The 27,415-nt window shown below is 50.2% G+C and overlaps 1 protein-coding gene across 1 annotated transcript in view; it reads left to right on the top strand.

Moving 5' to 3' along the window:
- The first annotated feature begins 3,161 nt into the window (after nt 1–3,161).
- Nucleotides 3,162–27,415, top strand: part of MUC16 (mucin 16, cell surface associated) — a 61,723-nt gene continuing 37,469 nt past the window's right edge. The window contains 22 exon segments of the mRNA XM_071219263.1: nt 3,162–3,651; nt 4,357–5,343; nt 6,601–6,725; nt 6,805–6,872; nt 9,126–9,298; nt 11,127–11,162; nt 11,387–11,452; nt 12,086–12,216; nt 12,304–12,371; nt 14,405–14,577; nt 16,582–16,617; nt 16,866–16,931; nt 19,235–19,270; nt 19,469–19,549; nt 21,561–21,685; nt 21,894–21,961; nt 23,499–23,671; nt 23,981–24,016; nt 24,229–24,294; nt 26,162–26,292; nt 26,384–26,451; nt 27,069–27,241. Of these exon segments, the coding sequence (XP_071075364.1) occupies nt 3,234–3,651; nt 4,357–5,343; nt 6,601–6,725; nt 6,805–6,872; nt 9,126–9,298; nt 11,127–11,162; nt 11,387–11,452; nt 12,086–12,216; nt 12,304–12,371; nt 14,405–14,577; nt 16,582–16,617; nt 16,866–16,931; nt 19,235–19,270; nt 19,469–19,549; nt 21,561–21,685; nt 21,894–21,961; nt 23,499–23,671; nt 23,981–24,016; nt 24,229–24,294; nt 26,162–26,292; nt 26,384–26,451; nt 27,069–27,241 (3,304 nt within the window). The 5' untranslated portion in view covers nt 3,162–3,233.

Below are 27,415 nucleotides of genomic sequence, written 5' to 3'. Positions count from 1 at the left end.
CAGCGGTTCCAACTCTGACTGTTTCCCCTGAGGATCTAGATGCAAGAGTCTCTTTGGTCACCCAGTCTTCAGACAGCAGCGCGTTCTCTTCCGAAAGCACTTCCAGTGTTTCCAACAGTGAGTCAGACAGCGCACCCTCGATGGCCACTGGTCCTGGTGCAGAAGCTATTTCCACTCCTCCAGGCAGGACTGTGGAAACGGTTGTCCCAGGGGTGGTGCCGTCACGGGCCACTAGTCCTGGGCCAGACACCACCACAAGTGCTTCAACTTTGACCAGAGACCAAGTTCATCTGGAGGCCACAGCCTCCTGGGCCACCCATCTGGAAACGGAAGCCAGGTCAGCTGTTCCAACTCTGACTGAGTCCCCTCGTGAGCCAGATCCCACAGTGTCCTCCGTGACCCGTCCCGGGGCACAGACCGGTTCAACCGTTTCAACCTTGGCGCTTTCCCCTGGTGTATCAGGGGTGGAGATCACACAGGTAAGCGGTTCTAGGCCAGAGACTGGTACAGCTTTTGCAACTCTGACTCTTTCCCCGCCTGAACCAGAGACAGCAGCCTCATGGGGCACCCATCCTGCAGCAGAAGCCAGTTCCATTGTTCCGGGTATGCCTGTTTCTCCGCAGGAGCCGGACACAACAGCCTCATGGGTCCATTCACCAAAGACCAGCCCCTCGGTTTCCAGAAAGACGCCCAGTTCTTCCCACAGTGAAACAGACAGCATATCCTCAACAGCCACCACTCCTGGGGCAGGGGCCAGTTCAGCCCTCCCAGCAGGGACTGTCCCGCTTGATGTACTCGCGGTGGCCACCTCCCTAGTCACTAGTCCTGGACCAGAAGCCAAAACAACTCTCTCAACCCCGACGGAGTCCCTGCGTGAATCAGATACAACAGTCCCTTCGGTCACCCATCCTGCAGAGCCCAGCACGTTGTTTCCCGAAAGCCCTTCCAGCGTCTCCCACAGGCAGTCAGACAGCGCACCCTCGGTGGCCACCAGTCCTGGGGCAGAAGCCAGTTCAACTCTTCCAGGTAAGACTGTCCAACCTGTTGGACCAGGGGTGGTGACCTCGCAGGCCACTAGTTCTGGGACGGGGACCAGCGCAACCGCTGCAACTTCGACTCATTCCCAAGTTCATCCGGACACCACCGCCTCGTGGGCCACCCAGTTTGAAACGGAAGCAAGGTCGGCTGTTGCAACGCTGACTGCGTCCCACCGTGAGCCAGATCCCACAGTGTCTGTGGTCACCCGTCCTTCAGAGACCGGCCTTAATGTTTCCCAAACAACTTCCAAAGTTTCCCACAGTGATCCAGACACCATGTCTTCAACAGCCACCGGTCCTGGGGCAGGAGCCAGCTCAGCCCTTCCAACAGTCACTGTCCCGCCTGAGGTACTCACCATGGCCACCTCCCTGGTCACCAGTTCTGCAACAGAAGCCAGTACAACTTTCTCCACTGGGACTGTTTCCACTGATGACTCAGATCCAAGCATCTCCTCAGTCACCCGTCCCGCAGAGTCCAGCTCCACTGTCCCCGGGGCAGCTACCAGTGTTTCCCGTAGTGACTCGGACAGCACCGCCCCAACGGCCCCCAGTCTTGGAACAGAAGCCAGTTCAGCTGGTCCAGATGTTCCTCTCTCATCCCCTGAGGTCCCAGGTCTGGTGACCTCAGAGGTTCCTAGCTCTGGGACAGATGCCGGTGTGGTTGTCCCACCTCTGACTCTTTCTCCTCATGAACAGGCCACCACAGCCCCATGGGTGAGCCACCCTGCAGCACAGACTGCTTCAGCCGTGCCAACTGTGACTGGTTCCGCTGATGTTTCAGGAGCAGTGAGCTCACTTGACACCAGTTCTGGGGCAGAGACCAACCCGACTCTTCCAACTCTGACTGATTTCCCACATGAACTAGAGAGCGTAGAAGCCAGTTCAGCGGTTCCAACTCTGACTGTTTCCCCTGAGGATCTAGATGCAAGAGTCTCTTTGGTCACCCAGTCTTCAGACAGCAGCGCGTTCTCTTCCGAAAGCACTTCCAGTGTTTCCAACAGTGAGTCAGACAGCGCACCCTCGATGGCCACTGGTCCTGGTGCAGAAGCTATTTCCACTCCTCCAGGCAGGACTGTGGAAACGGTTGTCCCAGGGGTGGTGCCGTCACGGGCCACTAGTCCTGGGCCAGACACCACCACAAGTGCTTCAACTTTGACCAGAGACCAAGTTCATCTGGAGGCCACAGCCTCCTGGGCCACCCATCTGGAAACGGAAGCCAGGTCAGCTGTTCCAACTCTGACTGAGTCCCCTCGTGAGCCAGATCCCACAGTGTCCTCCGTGACCCGTCCCGGGGCACAGACCGGTTCAACCGTTTCAACCTTGGCGCTTTCCCCTGGTGTATCAGGGGTGGAGATCACACAGGTAAGCGGTTCTAGGCCAGAGACTGGTACAGCTTTTGCAACTCTGACTCTTTCCCCGCCTGAACCAGAGACAGCAGCCTCATGGGGCACCCATCCTGCAGCAGAAGCCAGTTCCATTGTTCCGGGTATGCCTGTTTCTCCGCAGGAGCCGGACACAACAGCCTCATGGGTCCATTCACCAAAGACCAGCCCCTCGGTTTCCAGAAAGACGCCCAGTTCTTCCCACAGTGAAACAGACAGCATATCCTCAACAGCCACCACTCCTGGGGCAGGGGCCAGTTCAGCCCTCCCAGCAGGGACTGTCCCGCTTGATGTACTCGCGGTGGCCACCTCCCTAGTCACTAGTCCTGGACCAGAAGCCAAAACAACTCTCTCAACCCCGACGGAGTCCCTGCGTGAATCAGATACAACAGTCCCTTCGGTCACCCATCCTGCAGAGCCCAGCACGTTGTTTCCCGAAAGCCCTTCCAGCGTCTCCCACAGGCAGTCAGACAGCGCACCCTCGGTGGCCACCAGTCCTGGGGCAGAAGCCAGTTCAACTCTTCCAGGTAAGACTGTCCAACCTGTTGGACCAGGGGTGGTGACCGCGCAGGCCACTAGTTCTGGGACGGGGACCAGCGCAACCGCTGCAACTTCGACTCATTCCCAAGTTCATCCGGACACCACGGCCTCGTGGGCCACCCAGTTTGAAACGGAAGCAAGGTCGGCTGTTGCAACGCTGACTGCGTCCCACCGTGAGCCAGATCCCACAGTGTCTGTGGTCACCCGTCCTTCAGAGACCGGCCTTAATGTTTCCCAAACAACTTCCAAAGTTTCCCACAGTGATCCAGACACCATGTCTTCAACAGCCACCGGTCCTCGAGCAGGAGACAATTTCAGTGTTTCAGCTGGTACTTTTCCCGAAGGCTTACCAGTTTTTGTGACCTCACTGCCTACTAGCTCTAGTTCAGTGTCCAGTATTAGTTTTCCCCTCTTGTCCACTTCCCTGGATGAACTGGACACCACACTGTCGTTGACAATTCATCATGAGACGGAAGCCAGTACAGGTGTTTCAACTGAGACTCATATCCGTGGTGAGCCAGATACAACAGTCTTAATGGTCACTCATCCTGTTGAGAGCAGCCCAGCAATTTCCAAGACCAAGCCCAGTGTTTCCCAAAGTGAATTAGACAGCATACCCTCAGAGGTCAGCAGCCTCCGGCCTAAAGCCAGCTCATCTCTTCCGACTGTGACGGTCTCTCTGCGTGTACCAGGTATGCTGACCTCACATGTCAGTAGGTCTGAGATAGATGCCAATACAGGTATTCCAAGTCTTACTCTTTCTCCTGGTGAACCAGCAAGCACAGCCTCGTTGCGCACGCATCCTGGGGTGCAGACCAGCTCAGCCATTCCACTTCCAACTGTCTCCCCTACTGTGCCAGGGCAGGTCACTGCACTAGTCACCATTTCTGGGGCAGAGGCCAATACAACTTTTCCAACTCTGTCTGTATCTTCACATGAATCAGAGACCACAGCCTCATGGGTCACCCATCCTAGGACAGTAACCAGTTCCATTGTTCCAACAGTAACCATCTCCTCTGTTGAGATAGAAACCACAGCCTCATGGATCCATTCTGCAGGTACCAACACACCTGCTTCCAGAGAAACTCTGGATTTCTCCCTTAGTGAATCCGATAGCATGTCCTCAATAGCCATCAGTCCTAGGGCAGAAGCCAGTTCAGCCATTCCAACCACAACTGTCTCCCCTGGTGTGTCAGGGCTGGAGACCTCATTAGCTACTGGGTCTAGAGCAGAAAGCACTACAAGGTTTCAAACTCTGACTGATTCCCCACATAAACAAGAGACCGCAGCTTCATGGGGCACCCATTCTGGGACAGAAGCAATTTCTGCTGTTTTAACTCCAACTGTTTCCCCTGGTGGACCAGACACTACAGTTTCCATGGTTACCCATTTGGCAGAGACCAGCCTAACAGTTCCCCAAACAACCCCCAGTGTTTCCCGTGGTGAACCAGAACCCACACCCTCATTGGCCACCGACTTCAGGACAGAAGCCAGTTCAGCTCTTCCAACTGTGACAGTCTCTTCTGGTGTACCAGGTAAGGTGACCTCACAGGTCACTATTGCTGAGACAGATGCCAGGATGGATACTCCAACTCCAACTCCTCCTCCTGGTGAACCAGTGACTACAGCCTCTTCGGTCACCCACCCCACTGCGGAGAGAAGCACGAGTTTTCCTGCTTCGACTCTTTTTCCTCAATTACTAGATATCACAGACTCACTATCCACCCGACGTGGGTGGGAAGTTAGTGTAGCTTTTCCGACAGAGACTGTTACCCTCGGTCCACCGAAAACAGCATCCTCTCTCTTCACCACACTTATAAATGAGGCCAGCAGGGTCAATCTGTCTGCAACGGCCTCACTCCGTGTTCCTGTGGGAACAGCCTCCCTCTCCACCCATCCTGAGACAGACCTCAGCATAACTATTTCAACCTCAACTCTTTTGCATGGCTCATCAGAGACCACAGGCTTCCCGGCCATCAGTCCTGCATCAGAGGCCGGTGCAGGCATTCCAGCTCTGCCTGCTTCTCCTGGTGTTCTGGAGCCTGCCAGCACCCCTGCAACCACCAGCGAGCCTTATCCTGTAACTTCCTGGAGCACACAAACCTCACCACCTGCAACCTCAGCTGGACTCCCAGAGTTTTCCAAGACTGTGACAGGTGCCACTATGACTTTGATTACATCTAAAACCAGTCATGAAGGATCAAGTCCAACTGCCACCCTGAAAACTACAACTCTTGAGTCCACTAAATTAGCTGCTACAGGTTCAGGCCCCACCATGGCTGAGACGACAGCCACTTTCAGTACTCTGTCCGAAAGTTCCTTTGTCCCTGTGACCACACCTGAGATGTCTGTGTCAGCCTATGAGAGTGTGACTTCAGGAACAAGTAAGAATAATTTTTTTCTTCTGTCTACCTATCACATATAGTTTAACCATTTGCATATACAATTCGGTGGCATCAATTACATCCACACTGTTGTGTGACCATCGCCACTGTCTGTTTCTGTAACATTTTATCAGCCAGACATGACCTGTGTGTCCATCAGGCAACGACTCCCCTTTCCCTACTCTGCCCCCAGGCCTTGGTAGCCTCCAAGCTGCTCACTGTCTCCATGAATTTCCCTGTTTCTCACACGGGAGAAATTGTACAATATCTCTGCCCTTTTATATCTTGCTTATCTCAGCACGGCGTTTGCATGATTCCTCTGTGCTGTAGCAGGTACCAGAACTTCATTCCTGCTTATGGATAAATATATGCCATTGTGTGGATAGACCCCATTGTATCTGTTTATTCATCTGCTGATGGAAAATCCGGCTTTTTCCGCCTTGTGACTATGCTGACTCATGCTGCTGTGGACACGGGTGTACAAGTATCCATCTGAGTCCCTGTTTCAATTCTTTGGGGTGTATACAGCAGGTCCTCAAATAACACCAATTTTTGTTATAACAGTGGTGATGTATCGTATGAACTTAACTCTTCTTTATATCAATTAGCCTATTGTGAAATTGGCTTCGTAATGCGTTGCTTCACTTAAAGTCGCAGAACTTATTGACGGCAGTAGTGGGACCTGCCACTCTAAAGAGGGGTGGTTGGGTCACCCGCTGTATCGGTTTGCCAGAGCTGCCGTGACAAAGCACCGAAAACGGGGCGGGTTCAACAACAGAAACCTGCCCTGAAGGCTGGAAGGGGGATGCAACCACACACACCTTAGAGTCTTCCCCTGTGAGGGTGAGGGAGCTGGGGCATTTAACACTCCAGCTCCCACCTGCCACTGCTGGGCCTGTTAATTTCCCCAGGACAAAGAGATGCAGGTGCTGGCTTGTGCTGAAATGGTAAAAGACAAGGAGAAGTGGGCATAAGCTGACCAACGCCTCTGAGTCTCCCTAGGACAGTTGCACTTCTAAACGGAGAGCCTGCATTCCAGAAACCCACATGGTCCTGGGGACACTGGGATGGTTGGTCACCCTGTGGGAGGGGGTCTTGGACAGTGACTGCTACATGAGGTATTTGAAGGAGGACAGCCCGGGCCAGGCCCCACTCGGCACTGGAGCGAAGGAGGGCATGTCCTCAGAGCCCCCCTCCCACCCTGTGTCCCAGGCCTGACTCACACTGGCCTCACCTTACTCTCCCCTTTCATTGCAGCTGCCATTCCTTTGCTGATGCCGTTTATTGTCAACTTCACCATCACCAACCTGCACTACAGGGAGGACATGGGAAACCTGGGCTCTGAGATATTCAATGCCACTGAGAGACACCTGCAGCACCTGGTAAGAGCACCCCACCAGCGCCCCACTGCACCCTGCTGACTTGGTCCCTCCTGCTCATCTCTCTCTCATTCCTTCCCAGCTGGGCCCCTTGTTCAAGAACAGCAGCATCAGTTCCCTCTATGCTGGCTGCAGACTGGCCTCGCTCAGGTGAGACCTCCTCTAAAGCACCTAAGATATCCTACATCTCTTTTCTCTTGGCCTTCCATACCCTGGTCCATCACAGCTACTTGGGCCTTTGCTGAGAGCCAGTGCAACATGGTGGATCCAAAGTGCCTGAGTTCGAAACCCTGCTGTTCCATTTGCCAGCTGTGTGACTTCAGACAAGTCACATACCCTGTCTGATCTCCAATCACACTATCTATAAAATGGTGATAATAACAGTGCCTTACTCTTGGAGCTGTTCATCCTTCATCACAATGCCTGTCCCATTGTGAGTGCTCCATTAATGGGATCTCATAGTTCCAGCTGGTGTAGCATCGTTACCAACCGGGTTCCCAGAGTCCTTGACACTCTCCCAGCCCCAGCTCATATCTACCCTATTGGAGACAAACTGTGGACACTGCAGCTCTGCGGTTTATTCCCTGGAAAGAGGGCTAAATTTCCCGAAGAAAGTCTTACTGAGGCAAAAGGAGAAACAAATCAAAGGTTGAGGACCAGCAGGATATACTGCGATCTTAAAACTCTCAAATGGACCTGAACTCTGCACAAATGGCCTGTCTTCTCTTCTCTGCCTACTTCCACACTCAGTGTCTCTGAGGTCCACGGGCTCAGGCCCCTTTCCTTACACTTGATGACCCTACGACCTCTCTGTGGGTTCCTCCATCCAGCCAACCCAAGTCATCTTGCCAGAGAAGGGGGTCCTCCACACACCCCACTGCATGAGGAGTGATTCCTGGTATATTGTGGGTCAAAGTGTCCTCCAGGAAGCGGGCCCCACGGTACCTGCCCCCGTCTCTCCACAGTATGGGGAACTCAGTAGTAATATTGCTCGTAGTACCTGCCATCCAATCAGACTAGGCGATTTACACGTTTTCACTCCCTTCAGCCTCACGACAGTATTATTATCTGACCTGAGAGTAGTCAAGTGGCTTGTTTAAGTAAAGGAGCTAGAATTTGAACCTGGTGTTAGAATTCTTCCTTTAAAGCACAGTCCTAGCCTTTGGACTTGGGGTTATATCTGCCCGTATTAACTGTGCTAGAAATTAAAACAGAAAATGTATATATATACTCATTGAAAATAATAAATCTATCACATGTTAACATATATGACATATTTTTATAAACAACAGCCATAACCTCACCCCCCCAAAAAAAAGCACAATGAGAAGAGGAGCATTGTACATTTTTGCAAATCCTTTTAGTGTCTGGCTTAGTAGAAGGTCCCAGGCCATCCTCTTCTGCATGTAAGGGTTTACAGTATTTCCCCTCACAGCATCTGGAAAAAAATGTCACCGTATGCTTTTGAGACAATGAATGTGAAAATAACGTCTTAGGATTATTATGAAAATAGTCCTTACTTAGTGGACTCCCCGTAATAGTTTTGGGAACACCAGAGGTCCCTGGGCCACGCTTTGGGAACTGCTGCATGACACTGTGGGGCACGTTAATGAGATGGGAACGCTTTGACTGGCATGGATCACAGCAAGCCGAATTCAAGGCAAGGGAGGAAGAGGTTCCTTCTTCCTACCCGGAAAGCCTCCACTTTGAGTGGAACACCTGAGGGTCGGCTTAAATTCAGGACAAAGTAATTTTTGAACCAATTGACCTTGTTGCTTCTTAACTCATTTCCCTTGTTTTCCTCCAAACTTGGCTGCCTGCTCAAAATGTGTTCCCAAAGGGCTGACCTAAGCCTTGAGATCTGCCACCTTGAGATAAACTCCCACCTCTCAAGCTCCGTGGTGGTTATTGCTCAGTGTCACAACCAGCCACAGGGGTGATCACGTGCCTTCCCCAAGGTCTCCAGTCCTCTTGCTTTCGTTTCCACAAACTGCCTGGCTCCAGGATCCTCAGGGCTTTTCCCCTGGGGGCCCCACACCTCTGACCCCACCACCCAACCAGGACTAAGCTACTACTAAAGTGACACCATCTGCATTTACCTTCTCAAATGGACAGGGAGTGCCTGGAGGCTGGTAGTTGAAACAATGAGCTTCAACCAATTAATAAAAAGATCATGGGGACTAGAAGAACACTACCTAATACTAGCTGTAGTAACCTGTAAAACTCTGCATTTAGGAGGTGGGGGGTCTGGATCCTCCCATCAGAGAGAAAAAGATGTGTTTTAGAAAGCATATGAAACCCAGGGAAGAGTGTGATGTAAACACTCGGGCACCACTGAAGCAGAGCATGGTCCAGCGTACTCACCACTCATGTGTCTCAATTCCCATGTCCCTCCTTCCCCAGGGCTGAAAAAGAGGGAATAAGCACTGCAGTGGATGCGGTCTGCACCTACCGTCCAGGTCCCACCGGCTCCGGGCTGGACAGAGAGCAGCTGTACTGGGAGCTGAGCCAGCAGACCCACGGCATCACACAGCTGGGCCCCTACACTCTGGACAGGAATAGTCTCTTCATCAGTGGTGAGGCGCGCTGCTGCAGGCGGCATCTCCTCCTGCTCCCAGATGGGGTCTCCTTGGAGTGCATTTCCCCATGTACCCAGGTTTCTCCGTACTCCCAGAAGTTCCATGGGGGCTCAGGTGTCTCCCTTCATAACAGCTAAAAGGCACCTTTTAAGGCCTGGAAATAAAAGTTGCCTTTACCCCTTTAGTCTTCTTCACCCCAGTGACCATTTGCAGAAGCCCAAATGGAGCAGGCAGAGATCAAGGAAGGAAGAGGGTAAAGCAAGCCCATAGCAGTCAACGCAAGAGCCAAGGGTTCCCAGTGCAGTGACCAGTCTGCCCCTTTCACCTCCTTAGGACAGCTCGTGTCCTCCCCCATTCTCCAAGCGCCAGCTGGAACTGCGCCCCACCTGACACACCAACGGCAAAGCTGTTAGTTATGCATTTGGCAATAAATTCCTTTGCAGCCACGCTCTTAGCAGCAACACCCACACAAACACCTACAATAACACCAACACTAAAGGCTAATGTTTACTGAGGGAGTCCTATGACCCAGAATGTTATGTGCACTGTGTATTACTAGCCCTGCCGGACACTCTCGAAGGTATCGTACGTATCTTACAGAGGAGAAAACAGGGTCAGGAAGGGGAATCCACTTTCCCAAGATCAGATAATTAACGTCAGCGGTAGTGTCAGGAATCAAACCCTAAACTGGCTCTGAAACCCAGCCCCCTAACTTCTAGGCTACACTGCAGACCAACCGGGTAAGAACAAACAAGCCTTGAACCTCAGGATGGAGAGGCAGACCAATGGGCCTCTAATATAACAATTTAATCTACAGCTTGATTACTTCTGTCCCCATTATATCACCCTGGACATTTTCTTATTACCTGGATTAAAACTTGAATTGGATTTCATGAGTCCTTGGAGTTTACTTAGAAGTAGTCATCACCAGTGTAGGCTTTGGTGAATTACAGATCTTGGTTTAATCAAGCCCTGGCCCTGCCTTTATCCTACTGTGTAGCCCCGGGCCAGCCATGAGACCTCTGTAAGTGCCAGCATCCTTTTACAGATGGGATTTTTTACAAAGGAAAGCCACCTAAGATTCTGTGACAGTCCAATGAGATAAAACCTGAATAACCCAAGTAAGTCACATGGCTCTACTTGGCCCGGTCTCACAGATAAGTTCCATTTTAAGAAACCCAGTCAGATCATCAAAAATAAAATAAGTCAAAATTTTGCTTGCATTACTTCCAGAGCATCGAAGAGGACCCAGTTCATGATCCAGAACCATACTTATTAAAATCCTCTTTTTCTTCTTATTTTTTAATTTTATAGTTTCTGAATGATATCCAGTCTTTCCTCCTTCCACAAGCCCCCCCCCCCCATCTCCATCTTTCTCCTTCATTATCTCGATTCCACATTACAGAAGTCTGAGCACTACTCATCACAGATCAGGCTGTCTTTGGAGAGTTGGGTAGTGGGACAAACCTCAGAGATTAAAGGCAGAAGTATAGTCAATAGATAAAGAGAACACAAATAAGGCGGGAAACATATAAAATTGCTGTCCCTATTATTCATTTGATAAGGTTGCTGTTCTTCCAGGCAACTTAGTAAACCCCCATAAGATCATTATTGTCTTTCTGGTTAATGATAACGAGGATGAAATTATCATCAGCAGAGTATCAGGCAGTTAACTCATAAAAAGTACTGTTATTATTGACTGATGTGTCTCAGAGAAAGTACTGGGGGGGGAGGCGGGGTTGTGTGCTTGTGTTTCTATTTCTACCCCTCACCCCCTTCTTAACCTCCTCCCACCCTCTCTCTGTTCCTCTGTGCCTCTCTGCAGGTTACAACCATCGGTACTGGATCCCCACCACGAGCAGTGAGTAATGAGGGCCTGGATGTCCTTATGTCTCTGAGACCCTTCCTCCCCAAATCTAGTCCCCAAAAGGAAACTGTCCCCCACCCTCCAGATTGTGAGCCCCTGAGTAGCCACAGCCCACCAGAAGCCTCAGATTAAAGATACAAGTTCCATGAACAGCTCTACCCTCTCATTGCTTCATGATAGGGCTCAACAATTTTTATTCATACTGTATTTTCTTTCAGCCCTGGTGACCTCCACATTCTCTCCAGTACCCTCAACATCTGTGAGCCCCACCCCCAGCTCTACAGGTAGGAATCTAACCTCTGAGTCCCATTGAACTTCACCTCTCATCATTCCGTGGCTGAGGAATTTCTCCGTGATCTGGACTGTGATGCCCACCCAGTGCAACTGTCCCATTCTCTCCCTCACTCCCTAATCTCTGGCCACAGCAGCCTCAACTCTTTTCCCGCAGGGCCCAAACATCCTTCCATCCTCAGGGCTTTTGCACTCACTGTTCTTGGAACTCAGCGTGCCTGGTCCCTCCTTGGCCGCTAATCTCAGCTCAGCGTGCTCTTGCTCACCTTCGTGGTGAGCAAGAACACCATTTCCTTCATGGCAATCACTAAGATTTGGATTTCTAGACTGCTCAAGTCTTTGTGGCCCAAGGCGGAGCACAAAAAATCTCCTCTTCCCCACAAAATGCCCACAACTTGTCAGCCTTTGAACACTCCGGGATGATAGGGCTGAGGTTCCCTTTGGAGCTGATGTCACACATCTAACACGAAGGCCCCTCCTCCCCCTCGGCTGGCTGAGGAGGGAGGGCGCCCCGACAGGGTATCTCAGGTCTCAACAACTGGACGCTATGGACCGAGAGATAACACTTCCCCCGTGTACAGCTCAGGCCTAAGACAGTGATGGGTTTCCCCTCTCTCTCCCTCCAGCTGCAGATGTGGGCCCAGCCCCAGTGCCTTTCACCCTCAATTTCACCATCACCAACATGCCCTACACCCCAGACATGAGGCACCCGGGCTCAGCAAAGTTCAACTCCTCTGAGAGGATTTTGAATCACCTGGTAAGAGCCCATCGATGCCTACCCCGGCCTTCCTTGTTCTTGTCTCAGCCAGCATCTTCAGCTTACCTCCCTCTCCCTCCTCTCCAGCTTGGTCCTTTGTTCAAGAACACCAGCATCGGCCCACTGTATTCTGGCTGCAGACTGGTCCAGCTCAGGTAAGACTGCCCTTCCTAACACATATGAAGGGCATTGTCATGGGCAATTTCACCCGGAGGTGAGAACCTGAACATGACAACTACAAAGCAAGAATCATAAATGATGGGGGCCTTTCAGGGATTCAGATTTGGAAGGCACTGTTTCTGACTGCGTGCATCAGAGGGGGCTTCCTGAAAGTGGTGTCTGTCAAAGGTCTTCAATTATTTGCATAAGCAGATCCACAAGGCATTCATGCTCAATGGTCAGAAGATGCAGCGCTGACTCCTTAAGCAAACATGAAAGGAGACACCTTCGGGTAACACCCTGTGACAGATGCTGCAGGCACTGAGAGAACCAGTCATGGGCTCTTTCCTCCAGGTGCCCACAGCCACCATATGGGGAAAATGGGGGATACCTGTAATAGTGTCAACAATAAAAAATTAAAAACTAAATAAATAAACTTAACACACACACACACAAATCATATGAATGGGGTTAGTACAATGATAAAGCATCACATGGGAGACATAGGAACCCAGAGAATGGACTTTTAGCTCAGCCTGGGGAGTTGAGTGCAGGCTGTCTGAGGAAGGTGGTGCCTGAGGTCATTTTGACAATGAAGCAGAAGAAACATTGGCAAAGGTATTTCAAGGGGTAGTGTAGCTTAAGTAATGGGGCCGACGTGAGAGATATCCTGGTGCGTGAGAGAAATTCTGTGAAACTGAAGGGTACAGTGTGCGAGGAAAGTAGCCATTGAATAAAAGAAAAAAGGGGAAGGAAGGAAGGAAGGAGGGAAGGAAGGAAGGAAGGAAGGGAGAGAGAGAGAGAAAGAAAGAAAGAAAAAGAAAGAAAGAAAGAAAGAAATGGAGGGAGGGAGGAAGGAAGGAATGGAGAAAAGAAAGGAGGAGGGAGGAAGTACATTGACTGGGGCAGTGGCTGAGCAGATGGATGGGTGCACAGGAGTGTAATTGAGTGAGTGACAGGTAAATTGCGTGGTGTGTTTTGAGAAGTGGATAACATCAAGCCTTCAGGTGGTGAGGTACACTGTCACAGGTCAGCATCTGTCACAGGGTGTTACCTGGAGGTGTCTCCTTTCATGTTGGAGCTGTTAAAGGCACATGAAGGAGTTTTCATAATATTCTGCACAGCAAAAGGCTGAGCAATAATGGTCTCCATGTCCAGATGCACGAAGTCACATCCTGTTTCTAGCCCTGTGAAGTTTGGGAAGTTCTTTAACATCTCTGTGACTTTGTTTCCTCAATTGTGAAGTGGGAATTGTATCAGCATTGATGTCACAGAGTTGTTGTAAAGATAAAAAGAGACAACAAATGTAAAAGCGGAGCAACTAGTAGGAGTTCCATAGTATCGGGTATACTTTTTCAGAACCGTAGGGAAACATGAAGTTGGAAGCAGAGCCCCGACATGATATCATTTATTTTGAGTTGAACACTGGTAGAGTTGGGGATAGAAAAATTTGAGGTGATGATGGGACAGGAGGCGAGGACACCAGTGGCATGTTGGACCACACCTGGATGTTGCTTGGATGGGAGCAGAAAAGATGGCAGAAGGTTTAAGAAGCCTCTTACATCTCTGGCTCTGTCGTGGATATGGAAACATGGGAGGATGAGCAGGTTGTACGCTTTAGGAGGGATGATGATAAGCTCAATTCGATATATTTGGAATCCAAGAGGTCTGAAGGACATCCTAACGCTGCTGGAGCTCAGGGGAGAGGTCTTGGCCAGACAGAATGAGATAAGACCTCATGGTAATAAAACTGGTAGATACAACAATGACCCCAGAAGAATGAGAGGCGAGAGAGTAGAAGTTGCTTGAGGATGAAGCCCCGCAGATCAGCCACTTTATGGAGTGGGAAGGTGCCTCGATAAATAGCACCCAGAAAAGAACATGCCCAAGAAACCAGTCAAGACCCACTAACGAGGAATATCATATAACTTGGGGGGATAGGTCAATCTGAATGAAAGAGTTGGGTAAAGTTTATGACTCCCCCATATCTTTGAATGTCCCTATTTCCCTAACCCCACCACCACCGTAGGACTGAGAAGGATGGGGCAACAACTGGAGTGGACATCGTCTGCACTTACCATCCTGACCCCATGGGCCCTGGGCTGGACATAGAAGAGTTGTACCAGGAGCTGAGTTGGCTGACCCATGGCGTCACCCTGCTGGGCACCTACACTCTGGACAGAGACAGTCTCTATGTCAATGGTGAGCATCCGTGCTGCAGCTGGAGTCTCCGATGGTCCCGTCTCTCTATACCAGTAGTTCTCGACTGGAGGTGCTTCCGCTGGCAGGGGACATTGGGCAATGTCCAGAGACATCTTCATGTGATGACTGGAGGAGCGCTAATGACATCTAGTGGGCAGAGGCCAAGGGCTCTGCTAAAGATCCCACAATGCACAAGGCAGCCCCCCAGCATAAAACATTATCTAGACCAAAATGGCAACAATGTTGAGATTGAGAAATTGCAATACAGAGATTCACAGTTTTGGTACAAACCTAGCATTTCCTTGGGGGCTCATTTTTTAGTGCTTTACACGCCACAGGAGGTCGATTTTCTTTCCTTTCTCACCTGGAAAGAAATGTTTTCTCCTCCTGTCAGAGCCCAACAGGATCGCGTAGACCTGAGAGAGAGAAGTGAGTGATGCGGGCCCTGCAGTTACGCCCTCCCCAGGGGCAGCGGTGCCCAGTCCAGTCCTCACTCTACCTCCCTCCCTCTCCATCATGACAACTTACGGCCACTTTCTGCATTTCCATGGGCCGGCCAGAATGATACTCACGAAACTGTCCATGGAACAACACCACACTTAGCGGGCAAACCGTGCCGGTTGGGCACAATGCCCCTGACAGCAATGCTAACACTGGGAATAACTATGATAGTGGCTGGTTCTCACCCAAAGGTTCTTATGTGCCAGGAATTACGACAAGGTCTTCATTTGTATTATCACCTATCAATCTGACTCCAAACCCTGTGAGTTATAATATGCATTTTTAGAGAGCCATCATGCATTCAGACAGGAAGTCATTTACCCAAAATAATCCAGTCACAATGCACTGGCAGAGTCAAGATTCGAACCCAATATTGAGTCTAAACTCCAAGTTCCTAACCACATGCCACGCTGCAGACCATTCACACAGAGAAAGCTCAAATCTCAGGACAGGAAGGGGCGTTAATGACCCTAGTCTAACAATCTAACCTAGTGCTTGATTAGTTATTATATCAGCTCGGTAATTCCTTTTACATGAGGGTTGAAACATGTATTTGTACTGACAATAGCACACCCTGCTCTGTGTCCCTAGAAGAGTTAACCTCAGGACTGGGACCGACTTAAAGCAGTGGTTAACAGCATGGGACTGGGTGAGTGACAGATACCTGTTTCGTGTGAGCAAGTCATGTAACCTCTCTAGGCACTGAAGTCCCTTTTATAGAACAAATGTACATACCAGGCAGGATCGTCCTGAAAATCAAATGAGATTATTCAACAACAACCCAAGAAAATCCCAGGGCTCCTCTGGGTCCAGTCTTTCCTCACCTCTCACAGAGCATCAAAGGAGATGCAATCCACGACCCAGAGGAATGCACACAAAAAATTCTCTTTTCCCCAATTTCTTTACGCTCCAGGTTTTACGCCCTCCACCTGCCCTCCAGGTCTCCTGTTCTCACTACCCTGTCCCCATCTCCCAAGTTTCTCCAGCTCCCCCAGCACTCGTGCTTTCCCTTCCTCCATCTCGCTGCACTTCACCTGCACACGCCACTCTCTTAAGCTGCTGCAATGTTGTCTGTTATCCATCACCAAAAAAACAGAAATAAGCTAGAAAAATAAAATTACACTATCATAAAATAGTATGAAGAGAGAGAAGCTGAGAGAACACAGATAAAATCATCTTAATGGAGTGAAAGAACACACAGCAGTTCATAAATTTGCCCCGTTACCCTGGTGATGTGTTCAGCGTTATTTCTGGTGTGTAGTACATTCCCAGTAAACATGGGCAGCCGTTATTGTATTTTTATTTTGGCGATAATAATGGTGATGATGTTCATCATTATTTTCACAGGACAAGGCCACCAAGTGAAATGTAGCTGTTGGTGTTCATTTATGAACCTCAGAAAGTTTGTTAATGCATTTTATTTCTATGTCTCCCATCTATCTACCTCTTCCTTAAGTCGTACCCGTCTAACAGGACTCCTTCACTCTTTCTCCCTACCTGCAGGTTATAACCGTCACACCCAGACCCCCGCCACAAGCAGTGAGTATGCCAGACTGAAACGTTGATCGATGCCCAGCGGACCCTCAGTGCCCAGAGGGCATTCCGCAGGAGAGAGGCTACTCGTGTCCCCTCCAAAGTGTCCAGCCCCAGCCTCACGGCAGCCCCTCACCCACCCAAGGTCTTGCTCTGAGTCAAGAGACAAGCCCAGATGCCAATGAACAGCTTCTGCCCCTCATTCCTTCAGGACGGGACTCAATTTTTTCTCCCATGTTTTTTTTCCCCCTCAGCTCCAGTGACTTCCACATTCTCTCCAGAGTCTTTCACATCTCCATCAGCCGTTCTCAGCACTGCAGGTCAGACCCTGCTCTTTGCGGTCTACAAAACTGTACCTCTGCGTAGTCTGGCCCCCGATAACCACACAGCCTCAGCCTGTCCCCTCATTCTCTCCATCACTGTGTAAATGTTGGCCGCATCACATATCTGTCTGTTCTTTTAGTGTCCTGACCTTCGGCTGGCCCTAATGCTAGCCCTTCCTGAAGATCAGCTCCTCCTGGCGCCTTATTGCCTTTCAAATCTCAGGTCCGCCATCACCTTCTCTGGAAGACCTTCCCGGACCACCCTAGACAAAGTGTCTGGGAATGGTGTTTGTTGTTGTTGTTTGTGTTTAGTTCCTTTTTGTTTTAGTTTATACTGTTTGGAATTTTCTAAGCTTCTGAATCTGAAAATGTAAGTTTTCAAGAAATATGAGAAAGTTTCACCCACTATCTCTTCAGCGTTTTTTCCCCACACTAATCTCTTTCTCTCATTCTGGTCTTCCAATGAAATGACAGTGTCCCACAAGTACCTAAGGCTCTGTTCATTTTTTAAAGATTTTATTATTTATTTATTTATTTATTTATTTATTTATTTATTTATTTATTTTAGAGAGAGGGGAAGGGAAGGGGAAAGAGAGGGAGAGAAACATCCATGTGAGAGAGACACATCCATTGGTGGCATCTTGTGCGGCACCCTGTCTGGGGGCCAAAACCGCAACCCAGGCACGTGCCCTGGCTGGGAATCCAACCGGCGCCCTTTGCTTTGCGGGATGATACCCAAGCAGCTGAGCCACTCCGAACAGGGTGGCTCTGTTCCTTTTTTAAAATCACTTTTTCGCTTTGTTCTTCAGATTTGATCGCTTCTATTACTATGTGTTTAACAATCAGCAACCCTTTCCTCTGTCATCTCCATCCTGCCCATCAAGTGATTGTTTTAATCTCAGATACTGTGTGTTTCAGTTCTACGACTTACACTTGTTTCTTTTTAAATCGTTTCCCTTCCTCTGCTGAGAACGTTTATCTTTACATTTATTTCAAGTGTGTTTCCCTTTACCTCAGGGAGCCTAGTCCTAACAGCTGCATTAAAGTCAGCACCTGCTAATTCCAATGCCTGGGTCACCTTGGCGCTTGCATCTGTTACTTGTCTTCCCCTCAGTGATTGGGTAGATTGTTTTACTGATTCTTCTGAGTCAGATAATTTTGGATGGCATTCTAGATATTGTAAATTATGCTTGTGTATACTCTGGATGCTGTTATCCTCTTGGGAATGTTATTATTATTTTTGTTTGTTTTAGCAGGTAATAAGCTCTCTCCTCTCTGGCCCACAAGAGCCCCGTTTCCTAGTTCTGTTTTGTCAGAAATACGGGGTTTCTATCTTAGCTTTATCTACCTATCCTCACTCCCTCACACATAGCTCCATGACAGGGGTCTGCCTTCGATAAATCTGTTAGAGAAAAGAGTTTCTAAAAAAAGTAAAACTCTCTCTGTGTGTATGTATATATATAATTGATTTAAAATTTTAAAATTGTGGTAAAATGTACGTAATATAAAATTTGCCATTTTAAATGTATAGGCCAATAGTGTTAAGTGTAATTCATATTGTTGTGTAACTGACCTCCAGAACCTTTTAATCTTGCAAAACTGAAACTCTAAACCCATTGAAAAAATAATCTCCATTTTCCTTTCCCCTCAAGCCCTGGAAACTACCGTTCTACTTTCTGTGTCCATGAATGTCACTTCTCGAGGGCCCTCATGAAGCACTGACTGTGCAGTTACACAGTATTTGTTGCTTTGTTTCCCAGAGGGCGGTGGGCTCTCTGGGTTTGCCACGGGACCTATGTGGGGTCTTCTGCCTGAGCAATCTCCTTTCATGACTCAAGAACCCCCATGGACCCCCGAGTGTGCAAATCCTTCTCTTTCCTTGGCATCTGTGCATTCCAGAGAAGTGATTTGTACACTTGCCCAAGGCACAAAGACCTTTCTGCAGACAGAGGAATGATAATATCCCTCTGGCTGAAGCTAATAGAGATTCAAGACTGGCTCTTCATCTAGCTCCCTGCCAATTTCAAAATCCCCCTAGGCCTGGAGAAGCAGACAGCAAGCCCGTGTTAGCGGAATGCTGCTATAGGTATCTTCCCAAATAAACTGCAAACCCATGAAGGCACGGACTGGGTCTTTGGTTTTGCAGCCCTTTAGAAACAAGATGTAGTTGCCGCTGAGTCATTACTGTCAAACTGTAGACTTGAAGTCTCCATGTGGGGTACGGGCTTGTGGTCCTCGGCCTGTGTCTTGGACATCCCTCCCTGCTCATATCCTAGTGCTGTCTCCTTTTCTCATTTCAGGTGACACCCCTCAGACCTCAGCCTCCACCCCCAGCGGTGAGTACTCAGGGCGTTGATGGCCAGGCACTGCAGGCCCCGTGGACAGCAGCTGACCCCCAACCCCAGGGCCTTGGCAGGAGAGGGAGCCGGCGGACCTGGCTGTCTCACTCCCTTCCTGTACACCAGCGGCTTGGGCTGGACAGGGAAGATGCCCAGAGTCTTTCGTGCCACACTCACGTCCCCATTCTTACACAGACCATTTCTCTTCAACCGCTGTGACCTCCACGCTCTTCCCAAGGACCTCGCCGGTGCCAGCCCCCTTCTCCAGCTCCACAGGTAGGTGACTTCTCTCCAGCTGCCTCTAGGAAGCCCCAAAGCTGGGGCCTGGGCATTGCAGAGCAAAGCTGCTGTTTAGGTAACTGGAGCTACTATGGGCACCCTCTACTCTGCTCCGAACTCCTCAAGAGCAGAGACTGTGCCCTCCTCATCTCTCTAGCTGTTGACCTTGGACAATTTACTTACCCTCTCGGTGCCTCAGTTTCCTTACCTGACAAGTGGGAACAATACTTTGTAAGGTCGTCGTGAAGGTTAAATGAATATGTGTGTAACAGCACCTAGCCCTGGGAGCCCCAGAATATTTAGTTCAGCAGACATTACTGGACACATGCTCTGTGCTGCGGGGCGGGGGTGAGGGAGGTGGAGACACAGGATGTTAAGTCGGGTGTGGTCCCTCTCGCACCCGGTTTGCAGTGTGTTGGGAGAGACTGAAGTTAAACATGCAGTTACAATCAATAGCAACTATGACAAAGAACCATGTTGTTCGACACTCACTACTTTTTATTTCTGACTTTTCATTTTGATATAAATGTAGATTCACAGGAAGTTGCAAAAAATAGTGCAGAGATTCCTGTGCTCTTCACCCAGTTTCTCCTCCATGATTAACACCTTCCATGAGTGTAGTACAATGTCAAAGCCAGGAAATCAACGGACAGTGTTCATCAAAATCTACAGAACTCAGATTTCAATGTCACTGCTACATGTACTCGTGTGTGTGCCTATGTGTGTAGTTCTGTGCCGATTTATCACGTGTGCAGATTTTTGTAACCACCAGCACAGTCGACATACAGAACTGTGTCTTCGCCACACGAATCTCCTCTGTGCTCCTCATGTATAAGTCACACCCACCCAGCCCAGCCCCCGGAAACCTCTAATCCACAAACCGTGTTTATGATTTTGTTATTTGGAGAATGTTGTATCCGTGGAATCATACAACATGTGACCTTTGGTGACTGGCTTTTTTCACTCAGCGCAATCCCGTGGAATGTGCTAACTCCTTTAACCTCTAGTCATTTAACCTCCACGATTTTCTTACCAGGTATGGTTCTCCTCATTTCACAGTGAAAGAAGTGGAGGCACACACAGGTTGAGTGATGTGCCCCTGGGCTCATGCCGGCGAGGGGCTGGGAGAGGATTTGAAGCCAACATGGAATTTACCATTGTAACCATTTTTGGGGTGTACACTCACATGCTGTGCGACCATTAATGACCGTCACCCATGTCCAGGACTTCTTCAGCATTTCAGACTGAAACCCTGTCCTCGTTAAACACTGACTCCCCATGCCCCTCCCTCGGCCCCTGGCAACCTCTGTTCTATTTTCTGTCTCCGTGAATTGGCCTGAACTAGTTACCTTTAGTAAGGAGACTTGTACAGAAGTGTCCTTTTGTGTCTGGCTTATTTCACTCAGCGTAACGTTTCCAAGACCTACGCACAGTGCGCCGTGCGTCAGCAGTTCACTCCTTTCCACACCTGATCACCTGATCAGTCCATCGCACAGACAGACCACACTTGTTTACCCGTCATTAGCTGATGGGCACTTGGGCTGTCTCCGCCTTTTGGCCATTGTGTCTGACGGCTACGAACACTTGTGTTCAGGTATCTGCATCGCTGTGTTCAGTGCGTTTGGGTGTAAACCTGGAGTGAAATCGCGGGATCTGTGGTAACCCTGTGTTTAATGGTCTGAGGAGCTGACTCCCCCAGGAGCTGCACCAGTGTTTCCACCAACAACGCATGAGTGTTCCAACTTCTCCACATTCTCAGCAACACGTGTTATTTTCCTTGTTAAACGCAAAACAGCCGTTCGAACGGGTGTGCGCACTACTGCGTGTGACAGCGTCCTGCGCTGCTCTTTAGACAGCCTTCAGTCTTCGGGCTAAGGCCGCTTACCTACGTGCTTTTAACCCCTGCTTCCTCAGGCCCGGTGCTTCCCCTCCACCCCCAGGAGTTGTCTGAGAGTCTGGCCCAGGTCAGACTCAGGCATGGCCTCCTTTTTCCTTCCCCCTGCTGCAGCAGCGGCCCCTGTACTGGTGCCCTTCACCCTCAACTTCACCATCACCAACCTGCACTATGAGGAGGGCATGCGGCACCGGGGCTCCAAGAAATTCAACACCACAGAGAGGGTCCTGCAGGGTCTGGTGAGAGGCCCGCCCACTAATGCCAGCTCCACCCCCCCCCCCCCCCCCCCCCCCCCCCCCCCCCGCTCCTGCCCTCCAGTGTCAGCCCCACCCACCCACTTATGCCCCCATCCTCACCACCTCTACCCTATTCACCTCACCAAAGCCCCCGGGTTCTTCCTGGCCTCCCTCAATGGTTCCTTCTCAACTCCCCTCTCCTCTCTCCTAGCTCAAGCCTGTGTTCAAGAATAGCAGCCTGAGATTACTCTATGCAGGTTGCAGACTAGCCTCACTCAGGTGAGACCCTCCTCAAGAACACAGCCCCCCTGGGGGGTGGGACCCTGACCCCTGGGCTCCAAGATTTTGAACAACTACTGCCCATGGATAATAAGTATTGAAAATACAATAACAGCATCTAGAAATTACTAAGACCCAGGGCACTGTGCTGTTACTGTGTATTTAATCTCATCAGTCATTGCAACAGCCTCCTGCAGCAGAAGCTGAAGGTGAAACAGAGGCTCAGAGGGGTGAAGTAGCTTGTGCTGGTCTCACAGAGAAATCCCAACGTTTTGGGTTGTAGATCCAAATACCTATCCCTTCAGCAGCACTGTCTCCTCTGTCCACATTCTGACCTTTCAGGGTGTGGAAAATGCCTATCTGATAACCTCCCTAAAGGAAATTGCCCAGAGAATCTAAGAGGGGGAAGAAAGCTAGTGTTCCAGAGAGAGGGCCTGCTCCTAAGTGGGTCAGACTCAGCCGAAGGGAGCCTGCCCGGCCCAGGGATGGCTAGGAGTTCAGGGGGACACTTTCTTCTGGGAAGGGCTAGAGAGGGCATCTGGACCCTCAGGCCTGGGGTGGAAATGGGTTGACATTGGTATAATACCTAATATACATGATCAAAATTATAATCTATATTACTTAGGTATTTACATACATGTATATATATTAGGTATAGGTATAACAGATAAACTATATAATTATATATGTATGAGACATAATGCAATAATTTAGTAAATATATATCGTTATGTATTAAATGCATATGCTCATTATATCTGTATCATATACAGTTGTGTTGTGTAATATGTAATATATACTATGATGGGTATAATAAAAACCGTGGGCGTTGGGCCACACAGCCCATCGGGAAGCTTTGAGGACTCGAGTACTCGGTGGGCCTGCTGCACACTTAGCATTCAGTCGACGGTGGTGGTTACTGTGGGAGGCCTTCCATCTGCTCCCCTGCCCCTTTCTCTCTCGGGGTGCGTGCTGGTGCAGGGAGGCCTGAGGCTGGATGAGTCACGCTTTCTGTCCCTCTCTGGCCTCCAGTCCCTTGAGTTGCTTTAAAACTGTCCCAGCCCTGCTGGTCTTTACAGTTTAGAGAGCGTGACCTCAGTCTTCGGATCCCACCATTTGAAAACCCCAGGTCCCTGAAGGAAAGTGGCACCCACTGGCCATGCAGTGGTCATCGGTCCTGGGGCCGCCGCCACCCATTACAGCCTGGCTCGAAGCACCTTGTGTCCGCCAGGACCTGTGACAGGACTTGGCCGTCCTGGCTGCTCCCATTTGGCCTCTCCCAGGATAGTTAGCCGCCTTGAGAGTGCCCTCTCTGTATGTCACATACCACGTGCTCAGGGGCTTCTCTCCTGGGCCCGCAGGGGCCTGGAGTCCAGTGGCTTCCTAGTTATTTGTTGATGGAGGTCATCTTCCTGAGGCAGCAGATTCCTTGTTAACGAGAGTGCCCCCAGTTCCTGTCTCAGGGGCTGGCAGAAAGAGGGAGGGACGGGTGAATGGTGCAGAGTAGTGGGACCAACCATGTGGAGCTTCTCACCCAGCCCTGAGAAGGAAGAGACAGCCACCAGAGTGGACGTCGTCTGCACTCATCGCCCTGACCCTCAAGGCCCTGGACTAGACAGGGAGCGGCTGTACTGGGAGCTGAGACAGCTGACCCGTGGCATCACTGCGCTGGGACCCTACATGCTGGACAGCGGCAGTCTCTGTGTCAATGGTGAGCAGCTGCGGTGCCGTCTCTTCCTGCTTCCTGGGCAGCCTCTGCCCTCGGACTTGAGATTTTCTCTTCTGGCCCTTCAGAGCTCGGCCATGTGCGCTAAGTGGACCTCATGGTTTGTTCTTCATCTTGGACTCACTTCACCCTGAGGGCCTTCTTCCCTGGTGTGAGGGTGCTGATGGAGAGTCCCCAGCAAACCTCTGTCTGCCCCACGAAACTTTCTCCTTGCACCAGGGTAGCCCTGACCATACTGGGTCCCCTGCCTCTCCCTTAACCCTTACCCACGAGCCTCCCTCACTCTTGCTACAGGTTTCAGCCCTCGGAGCCCCACACTCTTCACCAGCAGTGAGTACACAACCAATGTCCCAGTGCCCCCCACTCCACAGGGAGGGAGCTCCAGGGAGGGCACAGGTTACCTACTTCCCCCCCTTCCCCAGCTCCAGAGGGAATCCCAGCTCCTCCGCATGCAGTGAGCCCAATAATAATAATAATACCTCCTGCTGCACTTCTGCCCTGGGGGTGCCTTTCTGCTTTCACTGACAAGGGCTTTTCTGCAGCTTCTGGGACCTCCACGGTAGACCTAGGGACCTTGGAGACCCCATCTTCATTCTCCAGCCCCCCAGGTGAGTGCTGGTGAATGGTACATCTGTTAGAGAGTGCCTGGTGGGTATTACCATCTCTGACAGTATTTGCTCACATAAAGATGGAAAGTCAGAGTAAATCTAATAATGGGTCAATCAACAAACTTCATTGAGCAGCTACTCTATGCCGGGCCCTGGGAATACATCAGGGAACAGGAAACAAACAATAATCCCTGCCTTCATAGAGCTTATATTCAGTGATGTAAGAGTGAATATGGTGATGATGGTGACGGCAGTAATGATGGCCATGGTGGTGGGGATGGTGAAAAGGCTGATGGTGACGATGATGGTGAGGATGAGGTGGTGGTAACGAGGATAAAGTTGGTGATGGTGACAAAGACACTGATGACGGTAGTGATGATGGTGGTGACGGTGGCAGTGCTGATGTGGTGTGGAAAGGTAACAGATAACATGTGACCTTATTGAATGCTGAATGTGGGCCAAGTACTACGCTCAGTACCTACCGAGTGTTATTTAATATGCTTTTAACAACTTTCTATCGTTGTAGGCAAGGAAGACACAGAAACCTTCTATTTATCCCTCACTTTAAATCCCGGTGCTTATTTTTAAAAATAAGTATATTGCACACGCTTGCATATTCTCTGTATTTGAATATTTTGTTTATTGCTGTTGACCTCACTGTTAGGTAAACCTGCTGTGTGAAGCAACTCTGTCTTACCTCTTTGTGCTCCTTAGTGTCTACTGCAGTGATGTGTGCATAGTAGGTCTACAGGCAATGCGTGGATTTTCCCAGGAAAGGAAGGAGCGCAACAGGATTCCCTGTGATGTGTGCAAACACTCCTTTCCTTCCCTGGTTCTAGTTTGCAGGGACTCTGTCAGATTCTACCCAGTACAAATGTGTGGCATCTGTGCCAGTGCCCCCGCTCCCTCGTCCCTGGCCAACGTCACCCATTCTTCCTGAGCTCCAGACAGCTTCAGAATCCGTATCCACAAAACACCTCAGGCGGTCGCTACCCTGTCAGCAGTGTTGTCGCAGGATTCTGGGGCAGAATTCAAGGAAATTAGGCCCTTAGCTGAGGTGTGAGTGGCTCTATGGTTTCCTTGGGAGGCATTGGTGAGTTGGAAGTTCTCAGCTCAGGCTCAGCCTGCTCATAACTGAGAATGCCTGTTTGATCCAGGCCTGCTCATACTTGCTAACCAGCTGCCCGGCAGGTTTGGCCAGTAGGGGGCATTGGTAGAACAGTGGTGGGCAGGGCCGGTGCAGAGCCAAGGTGCTTCTCCTCCTCCCTCTCTCTGAGTCATGTGGCATCTCCAGCAGGGGCTGTGTCCCTTCAGGGTCTCAGCAATCTCTGGTACGCCACTCTCTCATCCTTTTTTCCCCGATAGCCCTCTGGGGCTGAGGGATTCTTGATTTTGTTCCTCTCTCTCTGTATTTTTGTATTAGATTCCCTCTATTGAAATACCTGACATAAATTCTATTTTCCTAACTAGAAATATATGTGCCCCATGGTGATGGCACATATATTTGATGTGATGCCTCGTGCATAGCTGGTGCTCAATAAATATTTGCCCAATGAATGAGTGGATGAACTAAAATTATAACTAGGAACCAGAGGTGTGAGTCCAGTCACATAGCCGGGCCAGTAAAGTCTTGGCGTCTCATTAGCAAACTCCCAATCAGAGCCCCCAGGAGAAGAACCAATTCCAGATACCAAGAGCGTTGGGTGTGACTTACATGGTGGACCCTGCCTGCTTTGGATTAAGAACCAAGCTGGGTGGAGCCGTCTGATGGAGAAACCAGAGCCCATTTGTGTGAGGGCCCAGAGGCTGCAGGCTGAACTGGACAGTCCTAGCAGGCTCAGGATGGGTCCTCTCATCTGCCTTCCAGTTGCAGCAACAAGCCCTGCCCTGGTGCCATTTACCCTCAACTTTACCATCACAAACCTGCCGTACGTGCCAGACATGGGGCATCCAGGATCTGCAAGGTTAAACATGACGGAAGAGGTCCTGCAGCCCATTGTAAGAGCCCCGAGGTGCCACTCCCACCCTTCCTCACCCCTGCCTTGCCACCTCCCCTTTTCCTGCTTACCTCCCTCTTATTTCTCCCCAGCTTGGATCTTTGTTCAAGAGCACCAGCATCGGCCCACTGTATTCCAGCTGCAGACTGACCTCACTCAGGTGAGAGGCTCAGGAGTGGATGCTCACACCCCATGCCTCTCAGATTCCATTTCTGTTCTCCACCCTGTGCGTGTTCCCCACCTGCCCAGCGTAGCAGGCTCTGGGCCCCTGTGATGCTGCACCTACCGAGCCCCCTCCCAGTTCCTGTTTCTTGGTCTTCTGTTTTGTCTTCCGACAGGTCCTAACCAAGGTGTAGAACATCTCCCAGCAGTTCGAGCCTCATATTTTCCAAAATTATACTGTACTGAGGAATACTTAAAAAAGCAAAAGTGAATAGTCCTTGTGGCATGCCCATTTCTTAAACCGCATTTAAGGTGCTCAAAGGCAATGCAAGATCTTGGGGCTGCCTCCACCTGAATATTTTTCACCCTAATCTGAGAGTAGGGTGGCAGGAGGCTGGCATGTGGAAGATGAACAAACACTGTGGCAACTCGAGTTTTCATCCATCTTCTTCATCTATTGATTATTCATGAACTCTAGATATTTTGCCTTTTTATTTTTTGCCTTCTAAGGAAATTATTTCAGCTTTGTGTCTTTTCTAGACATTTCATCCTTGCAGTCTCCCCCATCATCAGTCCTACACATGTTTCTATACCTGTGTTCCTTCCCCACCCCAGGCCTGTGGAGGACGGATCAGCCACCAGAGTGGACACCATCTGCACCTACCACTCCGAACCCACAAGCACAGGGCTGGACAGAGAGCAGCTGTACAGGGAGCTGAGCCATGAGACCCACGGTGTCACCCAGCTGGGCTCCTTCACGCTGGACAGGAACAGCCTTTACGTCAATGGTGAGGCCGTGCCGCCGTGGGGGTCCCTTTGCAGGCTGTGTGCTCGGGGCTCATGGTGCACATTCTGGGTCTCCTGTCCTCTGGGGTGTGGGAGGATTTGAGCTTGTCCCAAACTGGCCTGCAGCTTTGGTGGTTTCCCTCGGGAAGAGACATACATTCACAGCTTTTCCAGAG

The sequence above is a fragment of the Desmodus rotundus genome, chromosome 9 (genome assembly GCF_022682495.2).
Source record: "Desmodus rotundus isolate HL8 chromosome 9, HLdesRot8A.1, whole genome shotgun sequence".
Lineage (NCBI taxonomy): Eukaryota > Metazoa > Chordata > Mammalia > Chiroptera > Phyllostomidae > Desmodus > Desmodus rotundus.
This window is presented reverse-complemented; position numbering and strand designations above follow the sequence as displayed.